This window comes from Carlito syrichta, unplaced genomic scaffold (assembly GCF_000164805.1).
Source record: "Carlito syrichta isolate Samal-C Ts95f unplaced genomic scaffold, Tarsius_syrichta-2.0.1 Scaffold312719, whole genome shotgun sequence".
Classification (NCBI taxonomy): Eukaryota; Metazoa; Chordata; class Mammalia; order Primates; family Tarsiidae; genus Carlito; species Carlito syrichta.
In genome coordinates, this window is record NW_007256815.1 from 380,539 (window position 1) to 408,369 (window position 27,831).

At 53.0% G+C, this 27,831-nt stretch overlaps 2 protein-coding genes across 2 annotated transcripts in view; one reads left to right on the forward strand and one right to left on the reverse strand.

Moving 5' to 3' along the window:
* The first annotated feature begins 926 nt into the window (after positions 1-926).
* CPSF1 (cleavage and polyadenylation specific factor 1) lies at positions 927-18,464 on the forward strand. Its single transcript, XM_008069984.2, has 37 exons — positions 927-1,194; positions 10,412-10,439; positions 10,534-10,667; positions 10,810-10,890; positions 11,027-11,178; positions 11,284-11,430; positions 11,589-11,728; positions 11,810-11,920; positions 11,996-12,089; positions 12,180-12,267; positions 12,339-12,461; positions 12,548-12,599; positions 12,682-12,776; positions 12,850-12,924; positions 13,001-13,081; positions 13,162-13,251; positions 13,375-13,485; positions 13,560-13,701; positions 13,780-13,958; positions 14,034-14,170; positions 14,251-14,425; positions 14,511-14,717; positions 14,811-14,900; positions 15,007-15,150; positions 15,233-15,385; positions 16,164-16,280; positions 16,361-16,451; positions 16,530-16,614; positions 16,689-16,830; positions 16,908-17,060; positions 17,147-17,323; positions 17,407-17,473; positions 17,550-17,597; positions 17,674-17,829; positions 17,906-18,035; positions 18,114-18,252; positions 18,338-18,464. The coding sequence occupies exons 1-37, from the start codon at positions 1,051-1,053 to the stop codon at positions 18,383-18,385; spliced, it is 4,326 nt and encodes a 1,441-aa protein (XP_008068175.1). The 5' UTR covers positions 927-1,050; the 3' UTR covers positions 18,386-18,464.
* A 100-nt stretch (positions 18,465-18,564) lies between these two features.
* ADCK5 (aarF domain containing kinase 5) overlaps positions 18,565-27,831 on the reverse strand; it is a 24,520-nt gene continuing 15,253 nt past the window's right edge. The window contains exons 4-15 of the mRNA XM_008069983.1: positions 21,002-21,077; positions 20,683-20,883; positions 20,463-20,603; positions 20,265-20,378; positions 20,037-20,168; positions 19,881-19,964; positions 19,706-19,787; positions 19,560-19,638; positions 19,373-19,464; positions 19,042-19,294; positions 18,852-18,968; positions 18,565-18,769 (exon numbers count right to left, since the gene is read on the reverse strand). Of these exons, the coding sequence (XP_008068174.1) occupies positions 18,664-18,769; positions 18,852-18,968; positions 19,042-19,294; positions 19,373-19,464; positions 19,560-19,638; positions 19,706-19,787; positions 19,881-19,964; positions 20,037-20,168; positions 20,265-20,378; positions 20,463-20,603; positions 20,683-20,883; positions 21,002-21,077 (1,477 nt within the window). The 3' untranslated portion in view covers positions 18,565-18,663. The remainder of the gene's footprint in view (positions 18,770-18,851; positions 18,969-19,041; positions 19,295-19,372; positions 19,465-19,559; positions 19,639-19,705; positions 19,788-19,880; positions 19,965-20,036; positions 20,169-20,264; positions 20,379-20,462; positions 20,604-20,682; positions 20,884-21,001; positions 21,078-27,831) is intronic.

The window sequence follows — 27,831 nt, forward strand, 5'->3', positions numbered from 1 at the left end:
TGAGGTCTCGCTGCCCAGGCGGGTCTCGAACCCGCGGGCTCATGCAATCCACTCACCTCAACCTCCCAAAGTGCTGGGATTACAGGCTGAGCTACCGAGCCTGGCTTCTTGTTTTATTTCTGATTCTGTTTCTAAGTCCCAGGCCTGCGCCTAGTCTGGGCTCCAACGTCCTCGAAGCCAGCAGCGGCCTCACCCTGAAGAGGGAGTGGTGAGCAAGAAGGCGGTCATTGTTGCCCTTGCGAGACACGTGGGTGCCAGGAAGGATTAGGAGGCAGCGTCAAGGTGGTGAGTCCTCCGTGCCAGTGTTGGGTGCGGGTACCTCTGCGCGATAACACGGTGCAGAGACCGGACGTGTCGTCTTTCTAGTAAGCGTCTCCGGACCCCAGGCACTCGCGGGGCGCTGCGTCCCCTCTTTCCGGCGCTGGTCCACGTGTGACTGAACGCACCTTGCTTGCATCTGTTCCCACTCCCACACGACGAATCTTCCCGGCTCCCCAAAACCTGTCCTGGCACTGCACCTCGCACACGGCAGCTTGGAGAAGCAAAGAATCGCCTCTCCGTGCGATCAGCCTGGGTCAGGCGGGGAACTAATTCCTTGTGTCCTTGGGGGAGGGCGAGCCCCTGGCCCAGCCCGCCCTGAGCCGCTGCGCCTCACACCCCGCTTCCAATCTCCCGATGCTCCGCCTGCAGCAGGGACCTCGGATTTCAGTGAGTCGGGGATTTGGGGACGTCGAACCAGGAGCGGAGCCGCGAGGCTGCCTCGCCACCCCCGGCCACCAGGGGCTGCTGTCGCTCCTGCAGCCGCTCCGGCGCCGCGGAGCAGCGCAGGCGGAAGAGCCGGGAACCTTAGCTCTCAGTTTCCGGACCCGGCCGGGCCGAGTTCGCTGAGGTCCCGGTCCCCCTCGAGTCGGCTCCAACTGCCAGGTGGGTGGGTGGCAGTGAGCTGGGCGACGGGTCGAGGCCGGGGAGGGGTGCCGGGCCAGGCCAGGCCAGGGGTCCTGCGCTGGCGGACCCGTTCATCCTTCCTTTTCCGGTCCCGCGCAGGCCGCCATGTACGCGGTGTACAAACAGGCGCACCCGCCCACTGGCCTCGAGTTCTCCATGTACTGCAACTTCTTCAACAACAGCGAGCGCAACCTTGTGGTGGCTGGGACCTCGCAGCTCTACGTGTATCGCCTCAACCGCGATGCCGAGGTAGGCCCAGGCCGTTTGAACCCTCCCCACCTCTCCGTGAGGCGTGTGCTCTTATTATCCCGGGTTGCAGATGGGGAAGCCAAGGCCCAGAGAAGTTCATTGATTGACTTAGGGTTCCCTGACCGGACGAGCCAGAATTTGATTCTGAGTCTGTTGTCTTCAGAGCCTGTCTCTTAAATGCTACATTATTCTGCCTCTTTTCTTACCCCTGTGGGAATGGAGCTCTGCCCTAGCGTGTTTTTTGTTGTTGTTGTTGTTGTTGTTTTGTAAATTGTTATGAATGAACGCTTACTGTGTGCTCGGTAGTAGGAATATAATGGTGAACCAAACCTGCAAATACTAAGTGAAGGGGAACATCTACTAAATAAACACACATGCTTAAACCCTCTTGCAGACTGCAATAGGTGCTGCTGAAGGCATAAAGGAGGAAACAAGGGGGCAATGTATTTCCAGTTGGATGATCAGGAGAGCCTATCTGAGGCAGAACGGGAGTTTGTCAGGGGAAAAACATTCTAGCAAAAGGAACAAGGCTGAGTCTAGCATCAGGACAGATTGTTGACAGGAATCTTAGTAAAGTTGGAGGAGTCCATCAACAGAAGAAATACAGGGACACTGGTTACCAGAGGGGTGAGAGTTGGTCCTGGAAGGCTTCTTGCAAGAGGCAGCTTCTTAGCTGTTCTTGAAGGAGGAGTAACATCTTAGCCAGGCCCAAGGATGGAAAGGGGAGGATGTTCTAGGTAGAAGAAACAGCCTATGCTCAGACCAGAAGCAGTTAAGCATGGAGAGGACATACACAAGCAGTTGAGGGTGTGGCCATGATGTAGAGTAGAAGTGGTGGCGGGGTTAGACGGTAGACCATGGTCAGAACTGTACTCTACAAAGGAGGGAGGAACTACAGGAGGGTGGTAAGTAGGGGCTGATGCAGCACACAAACAGGTCAGAGGGGCAGACCAAATTAAGGCAACCTGCCTGGCCACCTACCTTTGCACACACATGTGTTCCTGCTGGTCAGTGCTGCTGTCCTCTAAAGACTTGATTGGGACTGGAGTTTTTGTTTCCAGCTTGCTCACTGCTGGTAGGAGGGCAACAGTTCCTTACCATGTGGGACTGCTCACAACATGGTAGCCTCCATCTGAATGAGGGCTTCCCAGAATGAGAAAGACCCACCAAGACTGAAGCTGAAGTATCTTTTATAAACTAAGTTCAGAAGTGACACACTGTTACTTTTGCCATATTCTACTTGTTGGCCAACCCTGGTATGCCATGGGAGTGGGCTACAGAGGGTGTGAATGCTGAGAGACAGGGGTTGTTGGGGCTGTCTTGGGCACTGACCACTGTAGATCTTCTGAGGTATGCATTCCATATCAGACAGCGTTTGGAGCAGGAGATGAGGGCAGGAGTCTGTAGTTGAGAAGTGAGTCTGGTCTGGAGAAAGAGTTGAAATCTTCAGCCTGTGGATAGTGTCTGCTCTCTGAAACTGGTTGAGATTGCCCAAAATATAGCCAAGGACAGGGTCCTAGACCGTCCCAGCATTGAGAGATTGGGGAGATGAGGAAAGGCCATGGAAGGGTTTAAAGAGGCATGGCCATGGAGGTAGGAATAAAGCCCATGAGGGCCCAGGGAAGGCAGCATATTGGAGAAGGGACTCAATGCTGGGTCTCATACTGCCGAGCCTTAGGTGAGGCCTGAGGCTCGGAGGTCCCTGGTGACTCTAATAAGGCAGTCTGGTGGCAGGTGGGAGTAGACCCGACCAGAGTAGGGATAAGAGCCCTGTGGAAGAGGAGAATTGGTAACAGTGAACATAGACAACTCTAACGAGGAGATGTGTACAGAAGGAAGCAAAGTAGAATAGTATCCGGCAGGAAAATAATTGTTTTTCTTTTTTTTTTTTTTTGGAGTTGGAGTCTCACTCTGTCGCCCAGATTGGAGTGCAGTGGCCGCTCCCGGCCACCGCAACCTCGACCTGCTGGGCTCCAGCAATCCTTCCGTCTCAGCCTTACAAGTAGCTGGAACTACAGGCATGCGCTACCACGCCCAGCTAATTTTTTAATTGATTGTAGAGATGAGGTCTCGCCAAGTTGCCCAGGCTGGTCTCAAACCCCTGGGCTCAGGCAATCCACTCACCTCAGCCTCCCAAAGGCGCGGGATTACAGGCTGAGCCACCGAGCCTGGCTTATTTTTCTTTTTTTAAGAGATGAGATCTCGCTCTGTCCCCCAGGCTGGAGTGCAGTGGGGTGATCATAGCTCACTGTGTAATCATGAATTCCTGTGTTTAAGTGATTCTCCCACCTCTGCTTTTCAAGCAGCTAGGGCTACAGGTGCATGCCATCATACAAAGGCCAGGGTTTTTTTGTTTTGTTTTGTTTTGTTTGTTGTTGGAGTGCAGTGGCACACTCATGGCCACCGCAGCCTTGAGCTGCTGGGTTCATGCGATCCTTCGCCTCAGCTTTCCAAGTAACTGGAACCACAGGCATGCACCACCACGCCTGGCTAATTTTTTTTTATGTATTGTAGAGACAAGTTCTCACCATGTTACTCAGGCTGGTCTCCAACTCCTGAGCCCAGGCAATCCTCTTGTCTCCGCCTCCCAAAGTGCTGGGATTACAGGCATGAACCACTGTGCCTGACCTGTTTTTTTTTTTTTAAGATGAGAGAAACAGCAGCACATTTGTGCACTGAAGGGAATGAGTCACTGGAGCAGGGCTTGCCAGCCACAGTCCACTATGTCAGCCCCCTGAGAGTTAAGAAATTTACTTTTTTTTCCTGAGTTGAGGTCTCACTATTTTTTTTCTTTTTTTTTGAGTTGGAGTCTCTCTCTGTCACCCAGGCTGCAGTGCAGTGGCATGCTCACGGCCACCGCAGCCTCAACCCGCTGGGCTCAGGTGATCCTTCTGCCTCAGCCTTCCAAGTAGCTGGAACTATAGGCACATGCCACCAGCTAAATTTTTGATTTATTGTAGAGATGAGGTCTTGCCAAGTTGCCCAGGCTGGTCTCGAACATGTGGACTCAGGTAATCCTCTCACCTTGGCCTCCCAAAGTGCTGGGATTATAGGTGTGAGCCACCACGCCCGGCCTGAGATCTCACTCTTTTGCCCAGGCTGGAGTGCAGTGGCATGATCATCACAGTCTCAACCTCACCTGGGCTTAAGTGATCCTTTCACCTCAGTTTTCTGGGTAGCTAGGACTACAGGTGCATGCTACTACTCCCAGCTAATTTTTTGATTTTTTTGTAGAGACAAAGTCTCACTGTGTTGCCCAGGCTAGTCTTGAACTCCTGGGCTCAAGCAATCCTCCTACCTTGGCTTCCCAAAATGCTAGGATTACAGGCATGAGCCACTGTGCCCAGCCTACTTTTTTTTTTTTTGAGCCAGAGTCTCACTCTGTCACCCAGGCTAGAGTGCAGTGGCATGCTCACAGCTACCCCAGCGTCAACCTGCTGAGCTCGGGTGATCCTTCTACCTCAGTCTCCCAAATAGCCAGAACTACAGGCGTGTGCTACCATGCCCGGCTAATTTTTTAATGTTTTGTAGGGATGAGGTCTCACCAAAGTACCCAGGCTGGTCTCGACCCCCTGGGCTCAGGCAATTCTCTCGCCTCGGCCTCCCAAAGTGCTGGGATGACAGGCTTGAGCCACCATGCCCAGCCCCAGCCTACATTTTTAAAGACTTGGAAAAATTCCCTAGAAGTCTTTAAGAGACCAAATGTGGCTGCAGAACCACAGATATTTGCTCCCTGGCCTTTCTACTTTTGTACCGGAGTGTAAAATGTGACGCAGGGGAGATGAAGTTGATAGAGGGACAGATGGACAGGACCTCAGGTGCTCATGTGGGTGAGACTGTCAGGATCGGTCTAGTCACTGCTGATTAAACTACCCTGGAAGATACAGCCATCATCTGTCATCATAATCATACACACCTGGGGATTAGGTTTGGAGGACACAGCTCAGGGCTTGAGGACACCTTGGCTCAGCTCCACCAGGACTGGGCCTCTACTGGGGTGACTTGTTAAGATTCAACTTCTCCTAAATTAGTCTATAAATTCAATGTCCTTCCAATCAAAGTTGCAGTAGGGTTTCTCATCAGATTTAAAAATCTAGCTGGACATGGTGACTTATCCTGAAACCCTAGAATTTTGGGAGGCTGAAATGGGAGGATCACTTGAGGCCAGGAATTCAAGACCAGCATTGGCAACATAGCGAGACATTGTCTCCACCAAAAGAAAGAGAGAGGAGGGAAGGAAGGAAAGAAAGAACTTGAATTTACATGGAAAAGCCAAGAATCAAGAATATCTAAGACAATTGTGAAGATGAACCAGGTGGGTGGGGGCTGCCCTACAAAATTATCAAGACTTTTTATATGTAAATGTGTGCATTTGTGTTTTAAAGCTGCTTTATTAGAAAAGTTGCAAGAAGAGTGCAAAGATTTCCTGTATACCTTCACCCAGAGTCTTAGATGTGGGTATTTTGCCATACCTACTTCTTTTCTGTCTGTCTTTACTGCAACTGGAGGGTAGATTGCAGATAGGGTGCAATCTACTCTCCAGGGCATAGATGGTTCATGTGTGTTCTGACAACAGAGACAGTGTCTTCCAGAACCACAGAGCAGTGTTCTAAATCAGAATGTCGACACTGAATGGACTTTAGGTTTTAGTGAGAGCTCTGGTAAGTTATTCTAATGGCATACTTCGTAGCAAAAGAAAATCTTTAATTCCGTGCCTTGGGAGGCTGAGGTGAGTGGATTGCCTGAGCCCGCAGGTTTGAGACCTGCTTGGGCAACTTGGTGAGACCTCATCTCTACTATAAATCAAAAATTAGCCAGGTGTGGTAGCACGCGCCTGTAGTTCCAGCTACTTGGAAGGCTGAGGCAGAAGGATTGCCGGAGCCCAGCGGGTCGAGGCTGCGGTGGCCGGGAGTCTGGGTGACTGAGTGAGACTCCAACTCGGGAAAAAAAAAAAGAGAGAGAGAAAAGAAAATCTCAGATCACCAGTCTAGTTCATTTGTCATGGATCTTTAGCCTCTTTTAACAGTTTTTGTCTTAATAATATATATTTGATGGATACAGAGCAGTTATTTGGTAGGGTGTTAGTTTGTCAGATATTCCCTGGTGTTTAGATGAGGGGTTTGCATTTTTGTCAGGAACACCACAGAGGAAGTGCAGTGTCCTCATCAGCACATTGTATCAGAAGGATGCTTGATGCTTGAGGCCCTTTGTCCCATCACTTGGGTGCTGATGTTTGGATACTTGATTTAGATGGTATTGCCTGGTTTTCTTCCTCATAAGGTTACTATGTTTCCTTTTATAACTAAAAAGTATCTTGTAGGAAACTATTTTGAAACTATGTAAATATCTTCTTTCTCCTCAAACTTTCATCTGCTACTTTTGGCATCTATTATTTGGTTTTTGTTTTTTTTTATTTATAGAGATATGGGGTGTATAAGTCAGGATTAGCTACACAAGTAGGCTAGGTACAGATGAAGTTTGGGCCTCCAACTGGTCCTCACATCTCCTGGTTTAGGACCAAGTACCCTTTGTGTTGTTACTTGTCCTGTTCCCCCTCCACCTCCCCACCTCCCAGCAGTGTCCAGCAACAGCCGATCCCTCCCTTGTGCTAATATAACTGATGTTCAGGCCTCGCTTTTGAGTGAGAACATGAGAACATTTGATATTCACTTCTTTGTTTCTGTGATAGATCACTGAGTATGATGCTCTCTAGCTCCATCCAGTTTGCTACAAAATCCATGATTTTTTTCTTCTTTATTGGCTGTATAATACTCCATTGTGTATATGCACATTGTTTTTGTCAGAATCAATTATTAGGATGGGGCTACTGTTGCTTTTCCTAATACCACGAATTCTTCTACATTTAGTAGTCAGCTTTCTGTAAGGAAGAACTTTCCCTTTCCTCATTTATTATTTTATTTGTGTCATCATAGAATCATGGATTCTTATATTTATTTATTAATTTGTTAATTACTTTGCTAATTAATTAACGTTTGTGTGTGTTGGAGTCTCACTCTGTCACCCAGGATGGAGTGCAGTGGCATGCTCATAGCAACTGCAGCCTCGACCTGCTAGGCTCAGGCCATCCTTCCACCTCAGCCTTCCAAGTAGCTGAAACTACAGACGTGTACCACCACGCTCAGCTAATTTTTTAAATTTATTGTAAAGATGAGGTTCTGCCATGTTGCCCAGGCTAGTCTCTAATCCGTGGGCTCAGGCAGTCCTCTCACCTCTGCCTCCCAAAATGGTGGGATTACAGGTGTAAGCCACCACGCTGGCCCTTCCTTTTATTTAGTAGGTTATAATCCTTTTTTTAAAAAAATCACCTGAGGTTTTCAGTCAGAAGAACTTTAGTAATTCTTGCAGAAGGTGTCCACTGACAGTGAATTTGCTCGACTTTTGTCTGTGTAAAAATGTCTTCATTTCAACCTCCTTTACAAAGGATATTTTTATTGAGTAGAGTCTCACTGTCACCCAGGCTGGAGTGCAGTGTCTCGCTCACTGCCACTGCAGCCGCCATCTGCTGGGCTCAGGCGATCCTTCCACCTCAGCCTTCCAAATAGCTGGGACTACAGGCACACACCGCCACATACAGCTAATTTTTTGATTTATTATAGAGATGAGGTCTTGCCAAGTTGCCCAGACTGGTCTCGAACCCATGGGCTCAGGCAACCCTCTCACCTTGGCCTCCCAAAGTGCTAGGATTATAGGCATGAGACACCACCACCAAGTTTTTATCATGAATAGGTCTAGATTTTATCAAATCTTGTTTGTATCCATTAAAAGAATAAATGGTTTGTCTCTTTAACTTTGATCGTACAGTAAATTTAGTGATGGACAGCAAACTAATATTGCATTCCTGGACTAACTCTACCTGATTGTGTGATAGTATCCTCGCTACGTGTCTCTAGTCTCATCTGCAAGTATTTTGAGAAATTTAGTGTCACTTCCCATGGACTGTTAGAATGTCGGTTGCCTGATCCTCCTGAGATACTGTCAGCCTAGCACCAGGAGGTGTTTTGGTTTTGTCTTTTTTTTTTTTTAAGTTTGTCATTATTTCTGAAAACTTTGATAGAATTTGCTGGTGAAGCCCTGGAGTTCCCTTTGTTGTGAGACAGGTATTGGATTTGTAAATGCTTCTTTTGTATCTGTTGCATTAACTGTTTGGCTTTTCTCAAGCAGTTTCTTTTTTTTGAATTGGAATTTCACTCTGTCACCCAGGCTGTGCAGTGCTGTGCTCACAGCCATTGCAGCCTTGACCTGCTGGGCTCAGGCAATCCTTCTGCCTCAGCCTTCCAAGTAACTAGAACTACAGGTGTGTGCCACCACATCCAGCTAATTTATTGATTTATTGTAGAAACAAGGTCTCACCAAGTTGCTCAGGCTGGTCTCAAACTCCTGGGCTCAGGCAATCCTCTGGCCTCAGCCTCCCAAAGTGCTAGAATTACAGACTAGAGTCACCATGCCTGCCCCCCCCTTTTTTTAAAGAGTAAGAGTCTCACTCTGTAGCCCAGGCTGGAGTACAGTGGTACAGTCATCGCTCACTGTGCAACCTTGAATTCCTGGGCTCAAGGGATCCTCCTGCCTCAGCCTCCTGAGTAACTGGAACTATAAGTGTGTGCCATCACACCTGGCTAATTTTAAAAAGTTTTTGTAGAGACAGGGCCTCACTATGTTGCCTAGGCTAGTCTCAAACTCTGGCCTCAAGTGATCCTCCCTCCCCCTTTGGCCTCCTAGAGTGTTGGGATTACAGGTATGAGCCACCACACCCAGCCTCAAGCAGCTTTTTTATAGGATGCTTTTCCCATAGTATAAGTGTATTGTGAAAAATGACCTTTTTTACTTACTGGTAAAGCCTTGCCTTTGCCTCGAGGGGATGGTATATAAATGTGTTTGCTAGTTTTTTTAATTTTATTTTTCTATTTTTTAATGTTTTTATTTATTTTGAGTTGGAGTCTCACTGTCACCCAGGCTGGAGTGCAGTAGCCTCGACCTGCTGGACTTAGGCGATCCTACCGCCTCAGCCTACAGATGCATGCCACCATGCCTGACTGATTATTGTGATTTATTGCAGAGACGAGGTCTCACCAAGTTGCCCAGGCTGGTCTCGAACCCCCGGGCTGAGGCAATCCTCTCACCTTGGCCTCCCAAAGTGCTGGGATTACAGGCTGAGCTACCATGCTCAGCCAGTTTTTTTTTTTTAATAGCTGCCTAGTAACAAAGAATAAATTCTTATCATGGTAAAGTGAAGGAACCTACTTTTTTTTTCCTTGAGTCAGAATCTCACTCTTTTGTCCAGGTTGAAGTGCGGTGGCATGCTCATGGCTACCACAGCCTTCACCTGCTAGGCTCAGGCGATCCTTCTGCCTCAGTCTTCCAAGCAGCTGGAACTACAGGCATGCTACCATGCCTGGCTAATACTTTGATTTATTGTATAGACTAGGTCTCACCAAGTTGCCCAGGCTGGTCGAAACCCTGAGCTCAGGCAATCCTCTTGTCTTGGCCTCCCAAAGTGTTGGGATTATAGACTTGAGCCACCATACCCAGCCTGGAACCTCCTTTTTTGTAAAAGAAAAACAAGTGTGTGCATAGCCAGATGCAGGAGATGGCAGCTCCATTTACCTAGCAGTATAGAGACCATCAACTGCAGGAGGGCACCTCAAAGGACATGGGCTAGTGAAGGCAGCCCCATGTTGAGCAATTCTTAGATGCCAGGAGTGCTGAGGGCTTCCTTTTTTCTAATAATCCCACATATCAGCAACTACTGGCATTTCTAGGTTCTGGCTGAAAGTTTGTCTTATAACATGTTGCATACAGAGTTGTGCCCAGGGGCCAGCACTAGGCTGCTCAAGTCTCACGTATGATTGTGTGGGTACACAGGCAGGTTTGGGCTACACAGAGTATACTCTTGACCCTGAGTCTTACCACACAGGGCTGGGCTTCTGGGGAGCGGAAATTGGGGGCTTCCTAGGGAGGAGTCCTGTGGCTAAGGTCAGGGGATGAGTGTGAGTGTGGGCTGGCCCTGTGGGGTGGGAATGTGCACAGCTGGCTTCGGGAGCCCCTGGTCTGCATTCTCCCCATTAAGGGTATGGGCAGGGCTCCCTGGTGGCAGGGGCTGGCCCTGGATGGTTTTTTCCCATGTCCCTGGATGATGCAAGGCTACCAGGTGTGTGGCCTTGTGTGTCCCCTCACTGCCCTTACTTCCTTCCTCTTCCAGGCTCTGACTAAGAATGACAGGAGCACAGGTGAGTGTGGTATGGCCAACCTGGGCCCTGCTCTGGGGGTGTGGGGGTACTGGGGTGCATGGCCAAAACCTGAGCCCGTTGGCCTCTCCCTCAGAGGGGAAGGCCCACCGAGAGAAACTGGAGTTGGCAGCCTCCTTCTCCTTCTTTGGCAACGTCATGTCCATGGCCAGTGTGCAACTGGCAGGTGCAAAGCGGGATGCACTGCTCCTAAGCTTCAAGGACGCCAAGGTGAATGATGGACTTGGAGGGGTAGTCCTGGTGGGGAGGTCCTGGGCACAGCCATGGGTTGTGGGGGGCAGTACCAGGTGGGAGCCAGTAGTGCTCTCAGAGCTGTGGAAGGGCAGGCCACAGTTCTGACCTCACCTCCCAGCTGTCGGTGGTGGAGTATGACCCGGGCACCCATGACCTGAAGACTCTGTCCCTGCACTACTTTGAGGAGCCTGAGCTTCGGGTAGGACCAGACCTGTGTCCCTCATCCAGGTCCCAGCCCAGTGACTCTCCTTCCCATGCAGCCCCAGCCCATTGTCCTGTGTGCTTCCCTTGGGGTCTCCTGCCCTGGGCCTGGCTGATACCTCTTCTGCTCCCAGGACGGGTTTGTGCAGAATGTGCATACGCCACGAGTGCGGGTGGACCCTGATGGGCGCTGTGCAGCCATGCTTGTTTACGGCACACGACTGGTGGTCCTGCCCTTCCGCAGGGAGAGCCTGGCTGAGGAGCATGAGGGGCTCGTGGGCGAGGGGTGAGTGTCAGATGGGGTGGCTCACGGTTCTCAGAGGGGCATTGGAGCCAGAACTCCCCTTCCCCCCCCCTCCTTCCTCTCCTGCTGAAGCCATTGGCCCCCTAGGCAGAGGTCCAGCTTCCTGCCCAGCTACATTATTGACGTGAGAGCTCTGGATGAGAAACTGCTCAACATCATCGATCTGCAGTTCCTGCATGGTTACTATGAGCCCACTCTACTCATCCTGTTTGAACCCAACCAGACTTGGCCCGGGTGAGACCCCAAGGAGGCCCCCCTGTGCTGTGGGCCCTGACCTGCCTCTGCCTGGGCCGAGGCCTGTGGGGGTGCAGGCCTTGCTCAGAGGGAGGAGCTGCGACAGTGTCTCAGTAGGGAGGCAGCTGGGCCCCTGGCTGACCCACTTGCTATCATAGGCGGGTAGCCGTGAGGCAGGACACATGCTCCATTGTGGCCATCTCGCTGAACATCACACAGAAGGTCCACCCTGTCATCTGGTCCCTCACCAGCCTGCCCTTTGACTGTACCCAGGCTCTGGCGGTACCTAAACCCATAGGTGAGGTCTCTGGGGGTGGACAGTAGGAGTGGAGGTGGGGATGGGGCTGAGCCCTGCCCACCAGCCTGTGCCCACCACCAGGTGGAGTGGTGATCTTTGCTGTCAACTCGCTGCTGTACCTGAACCAGAGTGTTCCCCCATATGGTGTCGCTCTCAACAGTCTCACTACAGGCACCACAGCATTCCCCCTACGTGAGTATAGGGCCAAGGATGGGGTCATGGATGGGTTGGACTGCCCAGTCAGCCTGACTGCCTCCCCACCCACAGGTACTCAGGAGGGTGTGCGGATCACCCTGGACTGTGCACAGGCTGCCTTCATCTCCTATGACAAGATGGTCATCTCCCTCAAGGGTGGCGAGATGTGAGCCCCTTTCCTCCTGCCCATGAGCTCTGTCCCCACCCAGTTCCCCAGCATCCCCTGCCCCACTTAGTATTTCCTTTTGCCTCCCAGCTATGTGCTGACCCTCATCACTGATGGCATGCGCAGTGTCCGAGCATTCCACTTTGACAAGGCAGCTGCCAGCGTCCTCACCACCAGTGTGAGTTGGGACTGGGGGGCTGGCCTTAAGTCCAGGTCCAGCACCACTCTCACCCACCTGCCCTCCTTTAGATGGTTACCATGGAGCCTGGGTACCTGTTCTTGGGCTCTCGCCTGGGCAACTCCCTCCTCCTCAAGTACACAGAAAAGCTGCAGGAACCCCCAGCCAGTGCCGTCCGTGAGGCTGCTGACAAGGTGGGTGTCAACAAGGTGGGTGCCCTGGGCCTGTCAGGCCACTGCCACCCATGGAGAGCTGCTCACTGACCCCTCCTGCCTCACAGGAAGAGCCTCCCTCAAAGAAGAAGCGAGTGGACAGCACAGTGGGCTGGTCAGGTGAGGGGCTGGGCCAGTATTGGTCAGTTGAGGGGGCCAGGTGACCCAGGGCCATCTCAGGCAGGCTTTCTGTGTGCTTCAGGGGGCAAGTCGGTGCCACAGGATGAGGTAGATGAGATTGAAGTGTATGGCAGTGAAGCCCAGTCAGGCACACAGCTGGCCACCTACTCCTTTGAGGTGAGATTGCAGGCCCTCCCATCCAAGCCAGCTTCCCACCCTGGCTGGCCCCTGACTGTCCCTGTACCTGCAGGTGTGTGACAGCATCCTCAACATCGGACCCTGTGCCAATGCTGCCATGGGCGAGCCTGCCTTCCTCTCTGAAGAGGTGTCCTAGGGGACTGGAGGCAGGGGCTGGGGAGGGCGGGCAGAGATCCAGTCCTCACCCCCTGGTTCTTATACAGTTTCAGAACAACCCTGAGCCAGACCTGGAGATCGTGGTTTGCTCTGGCTATGGGAAGAATGGGGCCCTATCAGTGCTGCAGGTGTGTGAGGGAAGGTGGAGGGTGGCACCTCCTAGTGGGACTCAGATGGGCTGACATCCCCATCCCCATCACCATTCCAGAAGAGTATCCGGCCCCAGGTAGTTACAACCTTTGAACTTCCTGGCTGCTATGACATGTGGACGGTCATTTCCCCTGTGCGTAAAGAGGAGGTAGGTGTGTGCCCTGGTTGGTGGGGAGACTTTGAGATGGGATTGGCACTACTGTCCCATGGGCTGCCATGCTTACCCTCACTGGACTGTGGCTTTTAGCCTGCTTCCCTTCACCCCTTGCAGGAGGAGATCCCCAAGGGCGAGGGTGTAGAGCAGGAGTCTAGCACCCCCGAAGCAGAAGATGATGGACGCAGACATGGGTTCCTTATTCTGAGCCGGGAAGATTCAACCATGGTGAGGGGCAGGGCCTGGTGCATAGGGCAGAGGTCCCCTGGAGAGGGCCCCCCCCTCACTGCTGTCACCCACAGATCCTGCAGACAGGGCAAGAGATCATGGAGCTGGACACCAGTGGCTTTGCCACGCAGGGTCCCACAGTTTTTGCTGGAAACATCGGGGATAATCGCTACATTGTCCAAGTGTCACCACTGGGCATCCGCCTGCTAGAAGGAGGTGGGTAGGTGGGAAGAGGTTAGCAGTCCTGGGGAGGGGGATGCCAGCTGCCCCGTGTTGACCACCTTATGCCCACAGTGAATCAGCTGCACTTCATCCCTGTGGACCTGGGTGCCCCCATCGTGCAGTGTGCTGTGGCTGACCCCTACGTGGTCATCATGAGTGCTGAGGGCCACGTCACCATGTTCCTGCTCAAGAGTGACTCCTACGGCGGCCGCCACCACCGTCTGGCGCTGCATAAGCCCCCGCTGCACCATGTAGGCCCCCCATATCTGGTACTTGTTGGCTCCCTGCCCCCAACCTACTGCTGAGCCCTACCCCTCTCTCCGCAGCAGTCTAAAGTGATCACGCTGTGCCTGTATCGTGACCTCAGTGGCATGTTTACCACGGAGAGCCGCCTGGGAGGGGCCCGTGATGAACTGGGGGGCCGCAGTGGCTTAGAAGCAGAGGGCCTGGGCTCAGAGACCAGGTGTGTGGGGGCCTGGGGTGGAGGTGGGGCCTGGGGCCCTGGGGCCCACAGGCTACCTGTGACTCTCTGCTGGCCCCCAGCCCCACTGTGGATGACGAGGAAGAGATGCTATATGGGGACTCGAGCTCCTTGTTTAGCCCCAGCAAGGAGGAGGCTCGGAGGAGCACCCAGCCCCCTGCTGACCGGGATCCTGCTCCCTTCCGGGCAGAGCCCACCCACTGGTGTCTGCTGGTGCGGGAGAATGGAACTATGGAGGTGGGTGGCACCCATGCAGTGGCACAGCTGGCCCACCATACCCTTTTCCAGCTGAAGCTGCTCACTCCTGCTGTTAACCCCACAGATTTACCAGCTCCCAGACTGGCGACTGGTGTTCCTGGTGAAAAACTTCCCTGTGGGGCAGAGGGTTCTGGTGGACAGCTCCTTTGGACAACCTACCACACAGGGCGAGGCCCGCAAGGAGGAGGCCACGCGCCAGGGGGAGCTGCCCCTTGTCAAGGAGGTGCTGCTGGTGGCGCTGGGCAGCCGCCAGAGCAAGCCCTACTTGCTGGTGAGTGGCTGTGGCCACACCCCCACACCACTGGCTTCACCTCAGCTTTGATGGCCCTGTGTCTTCCTCAGTGGCCTTGTCCCATCCTTCCAGGTGCACGTGGACCAGGAGCTGCTCATCTACGAGGCCTTCCCCCACGACTCTCAGCTTGGTCAGGGCAACCTCAAAGTTCGCTTTAAGAAGGTGCCAGTAGCTGGACTTTGCTGGGGTTGGGGCAGGTATGGCGCAGGAAGGTTGGAGTCCAGGCCAGCAGCATCAGGAGGAGCTGGCCTTCACTGTTCCCTCACAGGTCCCCCATAACATCAACTTCCGTGAAAAGAAACCAAAGCCATCCAAGAAGAAAGCTGAAGGTGGCAGCACAGAGGAAGGGCCTGGGGCTCGGGGCCGCGTGGCGCGTTTCCGCTACTTTGAGGACATTTATGGCTATTCAGGGGTAGGCAATGGCTTGGCAGAGGTCCTGGGGAAGAAGGGAGATGTGGCCTTGCCCACAGCGTCCTCGTGGTGCCTGCCTGCAGGTGTTCATCTGTGGCCCCTCGCCCCACTGGCTCCTAGTGACTGGCCGGGGAGCTCTGCGGCTGCACCCCATGGGCATCGATGGCCCCATTGACTCTTTTGCTCCCTTCCACAATGTCAACTGCCCCCGTGGCTTCCTGTATTTCAACAGACAGGTAAGGTGGCCCAGGCTGTTTCCTGCTATTGCTTGCTGATGCTGCCCAGGCCCCAGAACCGAGCCCCTCACTAGCTGGGTACAGATGGGTGGGGACAGAAGGAGCCTTCACTCCACCCAGAGGGCCAAGAAGGAGCATCCAGAGGCTGGTGGGGCCAAGGCCAAGAAGGTGGAGCCTAGGCTTGATACTGGGAGGGTCTGGAGGATGGGACATTTGGGAATGGGGAGTGTGGCTGACAGGGCGCCCCACCACTGCTCTGCTGGGCCACCTGGCAAGCCCTTGCATGGCCCAGTCTCTGCTCTTCTTTAGGAGCCACACTGAGCAGGCTTGAACCACAGCCCTCCCCCTTAGTTGCTCTGTGACTTTTGGGAGGCATGCATCCATTCTGAGCCTGTTTCATCTGTGCCACAATGGTGACTGCACTGAGAACTTAGGTCTTTTGGGACTCAGGACTGTCAGAGAAGGAGAGTGGCCCAGGGCTCCCTATGCCCATTTCTGCAGTCCCCAGAAGGTGCCCTCGGAGCCTGGCTTCCCATCCCATGGTCAGTGTCTTTGGCCCTGGGTGAGCCTGGGAGAGTAGATAGAAACTTGCTGACAGAAGCTCTGGTTGCCACAGCTGGGGCCCCTTCCAGGGCACTGTCAGGATATATCAACCTACTCCTGCTCTGGCAGAGCTGAGGGCAGCATCCAAGGGAGCCCTCAGCAGCCTGGGTCTGCTTGCCCCTGCCCTTGGCTGGCCCCAGGCCTGGCTGACTCTGCTGCCCCCACCCCACCCCAGGGTGAGCTGAGGATCAGTGTCCTGCCTGCCTACTTGTCCTATGATGCCCCCTGGCCCGTCAGGAAGATCCCGCTGCGCTGCACAGCCCACTATGTGGCTTACCACGTGGAGTCCAAGGTCTGCTCCCTCCTCATCCCCACCCCACCGGGGGACGTTCTGGGCCCAGCCTTTGGTGTGTGACACCTTCCAACCCCCAGGTATATGCTGTTGCCACCAGCACCAACACACTGTGTACCCGCATCCCACGCATGACTGGTGAGGAGAAGGAATTTGAGACCATTGAGAGAGGTAAGTGACGCCCACACCACAGTCCCTTCTTAGACCCCAGCTTGGGGTAGCTGTGACCATCACCCTTCATCCCTACAGATGACCGGTACATCCATCCCCAGCAGGAGGCCTTCTCTATCCAGCTCATCTCCCCAGTCAGCTGGGAGGCCATTCCCAATGCCAGGTGAGGCTGGACCCAGGTGGGGGCTGCCCTTGGCCAGTGGGGGTGGCATTCTGACACACCCGGCCTCATTGCAGGATTGAGTTAGAAGAGTGGGAGCATGTGACCTGCATGAAGACAGTGTCACTACGCAGTGAGGAGACTGTGTCAGGCCTCAAGGGTTATGTGGCTGCTGGAACTTGTCTCATGCAAGGGGAGGAAGTCACGTGTCGTGGGCGGGTAAGAAACCAGTTGGTGGGGGGCAGGTGACCCCAGCAGCCCTTCTGTCATCCCCCATGCATTTCGTGCCCTGCCAGATCCTGATCATGGATGTGATTGAGGTGGTGCCTGAGCCTGGCCAGCCCTTGACCAAGAACAAGTTCAAGGTCCTTTATGAGAAAGAACAGAAGGGGCCAGTGACTGCCCTGTGCCACTGCAATGGCCACCTGGTATCAGCCATTGGCCAAAAGGTGTGTTGCCTGTGCATCTGCCCCAGCTCACCCTCCACCCCGACTTACAGTGTCTGCCCCAGGTCACACTCTCCTTGCCCCCCTAGATTTTCCTGTGGAGCCTGCGGGCTAGTGAGCTGACAGGCATGGCCTTCATCGACACACAGCTCTACATCCACCAGATGATCAGTGTCAAGAACTTCATTCTGGCTGCAGATGTCATGAAGAGCATCTCACTGCTGCGCTATCAGGAGGAGAGCAAGACGCTGAGCCTTGTGTCCCGGGTACCCTGGGTGGTCCCAACACCTGTGTCTGGGTGGGCACTGGCTCAAGGTCATCCCTGACACCCCAATCTTCCTGTCCCCAGGACGCCAAGCCCCTGGAGGTGTACAGCGTCGACTTTATGGTAGACAATGCCCAGCTAGGTTTCCTGGGTGAGTATGTGGGGCCTGGGGGAGGCCGAGACTTGGGGGAAGCGGGCTGGGACTGACTCAGGCTTCTGCTCCCCAGTGTCTGACCGTGACCGGAATCTCATGGTATACATGTACCTGCCAGAAGGTGAGTGCCTCCTCCACCCTACCTCCACCTGGGCTGAGGGTCACACAGGCAGTGACCTGAGGTTGTTCTTGTCTAGCCAAGGAGAGTTTTGGGGGCATGCGCCTGCTACGCCGGGCAGACTTCCACGTGGGTGCCCATGTGAATACGTTCTGGAGGACCCCATGCCGGGGGGCCACTGAGGGACCCAGCAAAAAGTCAGTCGTGTGGGAGAATAAGCACATCACATGGTTTGGTGAGTGCTGGGTGTGGGTGTGTCTGGTATGTGGGCTATGGGAGACCAGCCTGGCTCACACTGCAAACCCCCCTAGCCACCCTGGATGGCGGCATTGGACTCCTGCTGCCTATGCAGGAGAAGACCTACCGGCGGCTGCTGATGTTGCAGAATGCGCTGACTACCATGCTGCCTCACCATGCTGGCCTCAACCCCCGTGCCTTCCGGTAAGCCCCTAGCTGACCTGCCCAGCCCAGCCCAGTCACCCAGATCTTCCCTGATCCCCACGCCTGCATGCCCCCCAGGATGCTGCATGTAGACCGCCGCATCCTACAGAACGCCGTACGCAATGTGCTTGATGGGGAGCTGCTCAACCGCTACCTGTACCTCAGCACCATGGAGCGCAGTGAGCTGGCCAAGAAGATTGGCACTACACCTGACATCGTGAGTGCTGCCCACCCAGTGCCCCCACCCCCTGCCTGCCTGCCCAGTGCAGGTCTTCCACTTCTCCTTCTCCCCTCCCCTGCAGATTCTGGATGACTTGTTGGAGACAGACCGTGTCACTGCCCATTTCTAGCCCTGTGGATGCTGCTACTGCCCTGTACACTACCTCTCATCCTTTTTTTGTACAAAACACAAGGAAAAAATTTGTTTGAGACAAGCATGTGGTCAGTGCACAAACTGGTGTGGTCATGGTCAGAGCCCCCCAGTGTATCCCATACTCCAGGCCATAGTTGCTCCAGGCTCCCGGGTCTTGGAGTATCCACATGGCCAGCCCTGGCTGGCTCAGGCCTGAAGCGGATGGGCCCTGCTGGCCCCAGGCAGTTGTCTGTGGTTGTAGGAACCCTGGGTACCCTAGGTCTCCAGGTACTGATAGAGCTCTTCAGCTGGGGGCATAAGGCCCAGGTGGCCCAAAGCACGAGCCAAGAGGGCTGTGATTCGCATGGCCAGGGTTTCCAGCCTGGGGAGAGAAGGTTGAGGTCACAAGTCAGTGAGGAGCAGGCCCTGGCAAACTGCCTCACCAGCCCCATGCATCCACTCACCTCAGGGCCACTTCGAACTTGAGCATTTCCCAGACAACCTTGATGTGGCGCAGAAGGCTGACACCGTAGACTCCCTGGTATGTTGCTCCTACTAGGCGGCTCCAGCCCCTGACAGCCCTGCATAGACCCCAAATGTCAGTCCCAGCCTGGCCCTGCCCCACACCTCAGGGCATTTCCTTGGGTCACCAACCTCTTGGCCATGAGGAAGTAGCGGTCAACGGGGGTGCCCAGGGACACATTGATGGAACGCACAGTGTTGATGTTGCGTAGCACGAGCAGCATAGGTCGCGGCAGCGCCTTGAGCACCTCCATGATGTTCTCGAAGTGATCCCGCGCCATGTCCTGCATATAGGCTGCCTCCTCACGGCTCAGGAGGTGGGAGCCCCACAGCTGCCCCAGGCGCACAGGTCGCTGCATGAGCATCTCAGAGAACAGCAAGTAGTCTGGGGAGGCAGGAAGGTCTGAGTTGGAGCTCTGGAGCCCACTACCTGCCCTCTCCCTGGCAGCCACACCTCCCTCACCTTGCACCCCAAGTGCAGCTGCGTGTACCCTCATCGCAGTGTCGTCCCTCAGGATGATGGCCCGCCACAGCTGGCACAGGGCTGACCGGTCCCTGTGAGTGGGCCCAGTCATGAGCCCCAGGCTCCAGGGCAGGAAAGACCAGGCCCTAGAGAGAGGCTTGCCCCCTTCCCCCGGTCCTAGGCTTACTTCTCCTCCAGGAACTGGTAGAGCCCGTGATCCAGCAGCACCAGCTCCGCCTTGCCATCCGGGCCTTTTCGCACCAGAACTAGGAGTGTAGCACATTAGTTCATGCCACCCCACCCTGAGACCCCCACCCCCTAGGCATTTCCTACCATTCCCAGGGTGGGGGTCAGAGTGGATGAAGCCTGTGTAAAATATCTGTTCGGCAAAGGCCTGGATCAGCTTCTCTGCTATCTGGGGAGAGAACCGGATGGGTGGTGGACACAGGCAGCACCCTGCTGCCCCTGTCAGTACACAAGGCTCTCACCCAACACCCATGGCACTCACATCCTGCACTGCCAGCCCCTGGTTCTTGATGGCCTCCACGTCGTTGATCTTGCAGCCATCACAGAAGTCGGCTGTCAGCACACGCTGGGAGAGAGCAGGAGGCTGAGCTCAGCAGGCCCATGCTGCCCCAACCCAGGAAGGGCCGGCCCAGCCCACCTTGCTGGACTTGTCCCAGTGCACGCGGGGGACCACGACATAATGGAAGTGCTGCAGCTCCCGTGCACAGCGCTCGGCATTGCGGCCCTCATTCTCGAAGTCCAACTCCTGGGCCAGGGTCCCCTTCAGGTCCTGGGGGGTCACGGGTCAAGGTCAAGAACCAGCTTCCCCCACCCTCCAGCATGTGCAGGACACAGCTCACTTTAGCTTGCCCGTGGCGGCCAATACCTGGAGGACCCAGCTGAAGCCAAAGCTGGGGTGCATGACCTCGATGAGTTGCAACAGGAGCTCCAGCGTGTGGATATCCCCATCAAAGCGGTCCCGCAGGTCGATGTATTGCACCTGTACCAGGCAAATGTGTAGTGAGGACCTGAGGTCCCATCACAGGCCCAAGCCCACTGATGCACAAGGTGGCCCCCCGCATACCTTCACAGCCACGGTGGTGCCATCATGCAACTTGGCTCGGTGCACCTGGGCCAAGCTGGCAGCAGCCATAGGCTGGTAGTCAAACTCCTGAAAAAGCTCGAGGGGCAGGGCCTGGAAATCCTCAAGGAACAACTGGTCTACCTGATAGGAGGGGTGCTTGGTACAGCATGGGGCCACTGCTGGAGACCCCCACCTCCCTCTGCCTGAGAGCAGGGCTCACCTCCTTGAGTCCACGTGTGAGGGCCCTGTCCTCCAGCACACGCAGGGTCCTGATGTATTCAGGGGGCAGCAGGTGGTTGAAGGAGCACAGCCCCTGGCCGAGCTTCACATATAGGCCCCCATTGCTGATGGCTCCTGCCACCAGGGCATCAGCTGCCCGCTGGTGACATGCAGACATCACCTCCACGTACCCCGGGCTGTTCTAACCACAGACATGGAGGGAAGGGATGGGGGGCAGGCAACTGCCTCAGTTCCACCCAGTGCCTACCACCTCCTCGTGTCCCCCAATGCCCCCGTGTGTTCAGGGCATGGGTACAAACCTCTTCCACCCCTCGTAGGATGACATTTGTGCACCACCAGTAGTCCAGGGAGATCTGCAGGCCGATCATCAGAGACCTGCAGACAGAGGTGGCCCTCAGTCCTCAGACAAGTAAGCCCTGGGGACTCCTGTGCTTGGTCCCTTTGCTCTCAGATCCCCCTCATGGTCAAGCCTCATCCCTGCCAGTCTCTTGTGCCTCAAGGCTGAAGCCAAGCCAGGATCCAGCCTCCTGCCCATCGGGCTCTTGTGAGCACATGGGGCAAAGGGTGCTGAGCTTATGAGGTATGTCCCTTGGCCCCTCTATTCAGGACACCGTCCCTGCAGGTTAGTCTCTGGATCTGCACAACAGGCAGCCTTTGTTCACTCCATCCTTGGTCCCTGACTACAATGCCCACAGGCACCAAGGAGAGAGTGGGTAGGAGCCAGTGTGGTTGGAGAGAATGGGGATTCTGAGGCAGAAAGAGGAAGGGACAGGAGGACCAGGCATGCCAACAAGGGGGGCAGGGTTGTGCATTTCCAAGAATAAATGACAGATGTGATCAAGGTGGCAGAGGTCACAGGAGGGTTAAGGTCACCTGCAGCCTGAGGTCCACCAGAAAAGAAGAGAGGACGACATAAAGAGGGTCTCCAAGGCTTGATGAAGCAAGGTCTGCAGGGAAGGGGCCCCAGTTAGGGCAGAAAAGGGGAAGTCCTGGGTGTCTGTTTACCAGGTACTGGGCTCCTCAGGGGAGATACGCAAGACAGGGCAGGGCAGGGCAGACAGGATGGGAATGCTGGAGATAGAGGGGCATCCCCAGACCCCCAGGCCTGACCTGAGTCAAGTGGGTCTCAGGATGGGGACCCTAGGAGAGTTCGGTGGACTGGCTGAGCAGCCTCAGAGTGAGATGCCAAGCAGTGGCCTGACCATATACACACAGGCACACCACTCAAGGCCCAGAGAAGGGGCTGGAGGTTAGAGTGGCCTTGATGCTGGCTGTGGCTGGAGGCCTTGTCCCCACATTCTGCATGGCTCACACTTCTGCCTGGCAAAAGGGCCCTCCCAGTCAAGGTTGATGCCTACCTTAGGCTGCCTGGGTGGACTCTGTGCCCCTAGACCTCCAGGGAGCCTCTCTGTTCAGGCCCAACTCTGGGATCCCACAAGGAACACCTGGAGTATGTGTTGGTGAGTTGAGGGCCAGAGTTTCTAAATGTTTCTAAATGTGATCTGAGCCCTAAGGCTTGAAGGCCACTTGGTAGGTGGAGACACCCGGCTGACCTTCAACCAACCAGTGTATGTCAGCTTTATAGCCAAGATCCTTTTTTTTTTTTTTTTTTTTTTTTGAGTTGGAGTCTTACTCTGTCGCCCAGGCTGGAGTGGTGCAGTGGCATGCTCATGGCCACTGCAGCCTCGACCTACTGGGCTCCGGAGATCCTTCCGCCTCTGCCTTGCAAGTAGCTGGAACCACAGGCATGCGCCACCATGCCTGGCTAGTTTTTTGATTTATTGTAGAGAAGCGGCCTCACCAAGTTGCACAGGCTGGTCTCAAACCCATGGGCTCCCAAAGTGCTGGGATTATAGACGTGAGCCACCGTGCCTAGCCCACCAAGATCCTTATAAACATTCACATGAGGGAGAAAGTGTAACTACTAAGAGAAAGATGTAGGAAATAAGTTCAGTGGTCAGCAAAGGGAAGGCAGCACCTCCAGTCACCTCATTCCTGTGACAGACCTGGCTGGCACAGAGTTGATGCCTCAAAAACACCAGCAAACGCTGGTGCTCTATAGTGTTTGCCCAAGAAGGCAGAGTAGCAGCAAGCCCAGCCTGCTATCCTCTCTGCAAAGCAACCTGACTATTCTGAGCAGCTGCCCCGTCTATCCCTATATGTACACGCATGTGTGCAGACACATGCACACATGTAAGCACAAGAGCCCAGCATTATCCTGGGGGCCCAAGCATACATTTTAGGAGACCTTGTCTCCACACACAAAAAAAGGGAATAAAAAAATTAGTTGGGTGTGGTGGTACACCTGTAGTCCCAGCTACTTGGGAGGCTGAGGCAGAAGGATCCCCCAAGCCCAGGAGGTCAAGGCTATGGTGAGTCATAATCCTGCCCCTGCATCAAGCCTGGGTGACAGAGTGAAACTCTGCCTAAAAGTAAAATAAAATAATAAAATGTTGGAGATTAAAAAAAGAAAGACTCACATCTGTAATCCTAGCACTTTGGGAGGCTGAGGCAAGAGGACTGCCTGGACCCAGGAATTCGACACCAGCCTGGGCAACTTGGTGAGGCCTCGTCTCTACAATAAATCTAGAAAAATTAGTCAGGCGTGGTGGCGCATGCCTATAGTTCCAGCTACGTGGATGGCTGAGGCAGAAGGATCACCTGAACCCAGCAGGTTGAGGCTGTGCTGGCCGTGAGTGTGCCACTGCACTCCAGCCTGGGTGACAGAGTGAGACTTCGATTAAAAAAAAAAAAAAAAAGAGGCTGCACATAGTGGCTAAAACCTGTAATCCCAGCACTTTAGGAGGCTGAGGCGAGAGGACTGCCTGAGCCCAGGGGTTTCAGACCAGCCTGGGCAACTTGGTGAGACCTTGTCTCTACAATAAATCAAAAATTAATAGGGCCTGGTGGCATGTGCATATAGTTTCAGCTACTTGGAAGGCTGAGCTGGAAGGATCACCTGAACCTGTAGGTCAAGGCTGTGGTGGCCATGAGCGTGCCCCTACACTTCAGCGTGGGCAACAGAGTGAGACTCCAACTCAAAAAAAAAAAAAAAAAAAGGCCATTGCCTTGCTAAGCTATGGGGGGGCCATGAGCTCTTTGAGCTATGGCCAGGCTATATTTTCCTAAGCTTTGGCCCCCTCTCCTACCTTGGGGAGGTGATGTCCTCCCCTCTCTCTCTCTCTCTCTCTCTCACATTTACTTTCTAAATAAACTATATTTCCTAATCTAAAAAAAAAGAGGTCACCAAAGTCAAATCTGGAACAATCTTAGCAGCAAAATAAGTTCTGAGTTGGAGTCTCACTCCATCACCCAGGCTGGAGTGCAGTGGCACACTCACGGCTACCCCAGCGTCGACCTGCTGGGCTCCGGTGATCCTTCTGCCTCAGCCTTCCAAGAAGCCGGAACTACAGGTGATACCACACCCAGCTAATTTTGGGGGGTTTATTGTAGAGATGAGGTATTACCAAGTTGCCCAGGCTGATCTTGAACACATGGGCTCAGGCAATCCACTCACAAGGATTACAGGCTGAGTCACCAAGCCCGGTCCAGAATAAGACCTTTTTTGGGCTGGGGTCTCACTCTGTTGCCCAGACTGGAATGCAGTGGCACAATCATGGTTTATTGTAGCTTTGAACTCCTGGGCTCAGGGGATCCTCCTGGCTTGGCCTCCCAAGGAGTGCTGGGATTACAGGTGTGAGCCACCATGCCCAGCCAAGAATGATATTAACAGGCAGTTATCCGTTGCACAAAGCAGAAATCTCTGAGTGAGACTGATATGAATGAACTAATGAATAAATAAACAGGAGAAGAGAAACTTTTCCTTACAGTAGAATGCTAGCCAACAAGTGTTGAACGAATTACTAAATTAGTAATATCACCATTTGATAATCATTTTAGTAATAACTAATTCACCTAGTAAGTATCAGTAGGTGCTAGACTGGTGGGTAGAAGGATGGTTAGAGGAGATGTCAACAATCTCAGTCCCTCCCATACTTGTCAATTACAAGGGAATCAAGTGGGGAAACTGAATGAAACCAACTGAAATCATGATAGCATATAAGAAAAGAAGAATACAGCGTCACTTCTGTGACATTTCTGCCAAAAATGGATGACTGAATCTAACCACAAGCAAGTATCAGATAAACCCAAATTGAGGAAACAGGTGGGTGAAATTTTTCTGTAAATGGTTAGACAGCGAATATTTTAGGCTCTATGGGCCATAAGGTCTTCTGCAACCATGCAACTATGCCCAGGCATGAAAGCAGTCCCAGGAAATGCATAAGAAAATAGTTCCAATAAAGTTTTACCTACAAAACAGGCTGCAACCACATTAGGCCCTTGTGTCTGGCTCAGAGACCACAGTCTGCTGACTCTCCCCACACAATACAATCATAAGCCTATAATCTTCATATGTGTCAAATCACATGGAATAAGGAATTAACGTCACCCAAAGAGAGGTCTGACCTTTGTCCTGGTTTCCTGGAGATAGCCTCTAAATCCTTCGAATTTCCTGAGTGATAAGAGTGCCTTGGATTTTTTTATGGTGGCCCTGATAGCTTACGCTAACAAGGGACTCAGATGTCCAGAGAGATCCACCACATGATTAGAGTTGTGGGGCTTGAGGGGAGGCGCAGGGCTGGAGACTGAATTCAGTCAAGTGGCCAGCAGTTCAATCAATCATACTTACGGTACTAATACCCCAATAAAGACTCCAGAGACCCAAGTTTAGGTGAGCATTCTAGGTCAGGAATACTCCACGTCTTGTCACATAGAGGGACATGAGAGGAGTGAGTCTCTGAGGACACGGAAGCTCTTGGAACTCACCGTTGCATCTCTTCCTTTGGATGTTTCTGATTTGTATCCTTTTACTGCCATAAAGCCAAAATCATACATACAGCACTTTCCTGAATTCTATCACTCACTCTAGGGGCTATCAAAACTGAAGAAGTCCAGGAGGACCCCCTAGTTTGTCTCCAGCTGGTGAGGGTGGCCCCAGGGACCCTCAAACTTGCAGCTGGAGTCTGAAGTCCAAGGAAAAACGTGGAAGCCTGAAAGACTGTGCCCTTCACCTTGAGTCTGGCCAACTCCAGGTAGTCACAAAAAGCAAGGAGGAAAAAAAAAAAGGCCCAGGCTCAGTAGTTCAGTCTGTAATCCTGGCACTTTGGGAGGTCGAGGCAAGTGGATTGCCCGAGCCCAAGGGTTTGAGGCCAACCCGGGCAACTTGGCGAAACCTCATGTCTACAATAAATTTAAAAATTAGCCAAGCATGGTAGTGCGTGCCTGTAGTTCCAGTTGCTTGGAAGGCTGAGGCGGAAGGATCGCTGGAGCCCAGCAGGTTGACACTGGTGTGGCCTTGAGTGTGCCACTGCACTCCACCCTGGGCGATGGAGTGAGACTCCAACTCAAAAAAAAAAAAAAAAAAAGCAAGGAGATAACAAGGAGCTATTAAGACCAGAAATCAGATAGGTGCCATCTACATGCCATACGTGTAAAGACTAAACTCTGACATTTTTCTCTCTCTCTCTGTTCAAATTCCTAAGGGGCCAGTCACACCATGCAAAGACTCATCAGATGGGTTTTTTATTAATCTATGTAATGAAGTTTGCTTTCCAATCTGACTTTGGCATAACATCACACAACAGATAAAGGAAATCAAAATATTTTATGAACCTGCCTTCTCTTACCACCTATTTTCTCTGTAGCCTGCCACCTAGGAGGCTTCGTCTGCATATCAATAAACTTGACTCCCTCATCATTCCTCAAGCTGCCCTCTTATCTCCACATGGCATGGCATTTCCTTTACTGATTTCAAAATTCCTTAGACCGAATCTCTGAATACACCTATGACCTGTAAGACCACACTTGGAGACATCCGGCCTTCTCTGGCCAAACTCCCATGTATTGATTTATGGCTTCTTGTAACTTCTGACCTCCTATATTTTATATAACCAAGCTGCAACTCAACCACCTAGGGCACATGTTCTTGGGACCTCTTGGGACACTGTCACAGGCCTATGGTCATTCACATTTGACTCCGAACAAACCATCTTAAATATTTTAGGCATCTTTTGTCAACACATGACCCTGGACTAAATCCTTTGCCAAAAAGGGTTCACTGGGGCACCTGGTGACTCACAAATGGGCCTGCAGGCTAGAGGGTTGTGACGCATTAGTCTCCTGATTGTGGTTATGTGTAGGAGAGTGTCCTTTTTTACTGGAAGTACACTCTAAAGGTTTCAGGGTCACGGGGCATGTTAACAAATTATTTGGAAACATTTCAAAAAGAAAAATGTTTCTGTATTATTCTCACAACTTTTCTAGACATTTGAATTTATTTCAAAATAAAAAGAAAAAAAAAAACAAAGCCCAAGATGATTTTTTAAAGTTAAATTTACAGCCTGGCCTAGTGGCTCAAGCCTGTAATCCCAGCACTTTGGGAAGCTGAGGTGAGAGGATTGCCTGAGCCCTCAGGTTCGAGACCAGCCTGGGCACATGGTGAGACCTCATCTCTACAATAAATCAAAAAATTAGCTGGGCATGGTAGTGCATGCCTGTAGTTCTGGCTACTTGGAAGGCTGAGGTGGAAGGATTGCCAGAGCCCAGCAGGTTGACGCTGGGGTGGACACGGGTGGCCGTGAGCATGCCACTGCAACTCAGCCTGGGCGACGGAGTGACTCCGACTCAAAAAATAAAAAGTTAAATTTACAAGGGATGGGTTGGGAGGGTGTTAAAGACCAGGACTCTGAGGCAAAGAGAAACTGTCCCAAAACTTCCACCTCCTTGGACAGTCCCTGCAACTTTGATCACCTGTAGCCTGTTCTGACCTCCACTCCCTTTTATCATGGTGAACAGGCCCTAATGTACAGGCCCCATCCTAGCTCCTTCCTGGCTTCTGTGTGGATGCTGCCCTGTAGCCCAGGATGTGTCCCCAGGTTACCCTGTGCCCTGCCAGGGAAGCTCCACATGCCTGCTTGTTCTGGAAACTGTCAGGGCTTAGAGCTGATAAAATGCAGACCACTAGGGAAATTAACAATCCTAGCCCTCTCCCTGCAACCCCAGCTCAGACCCTGAAAGCAAGCTGTGAAAATGTTTTCCCAGCCGGGCTCGGTGGCTCAGCCTGTAATCC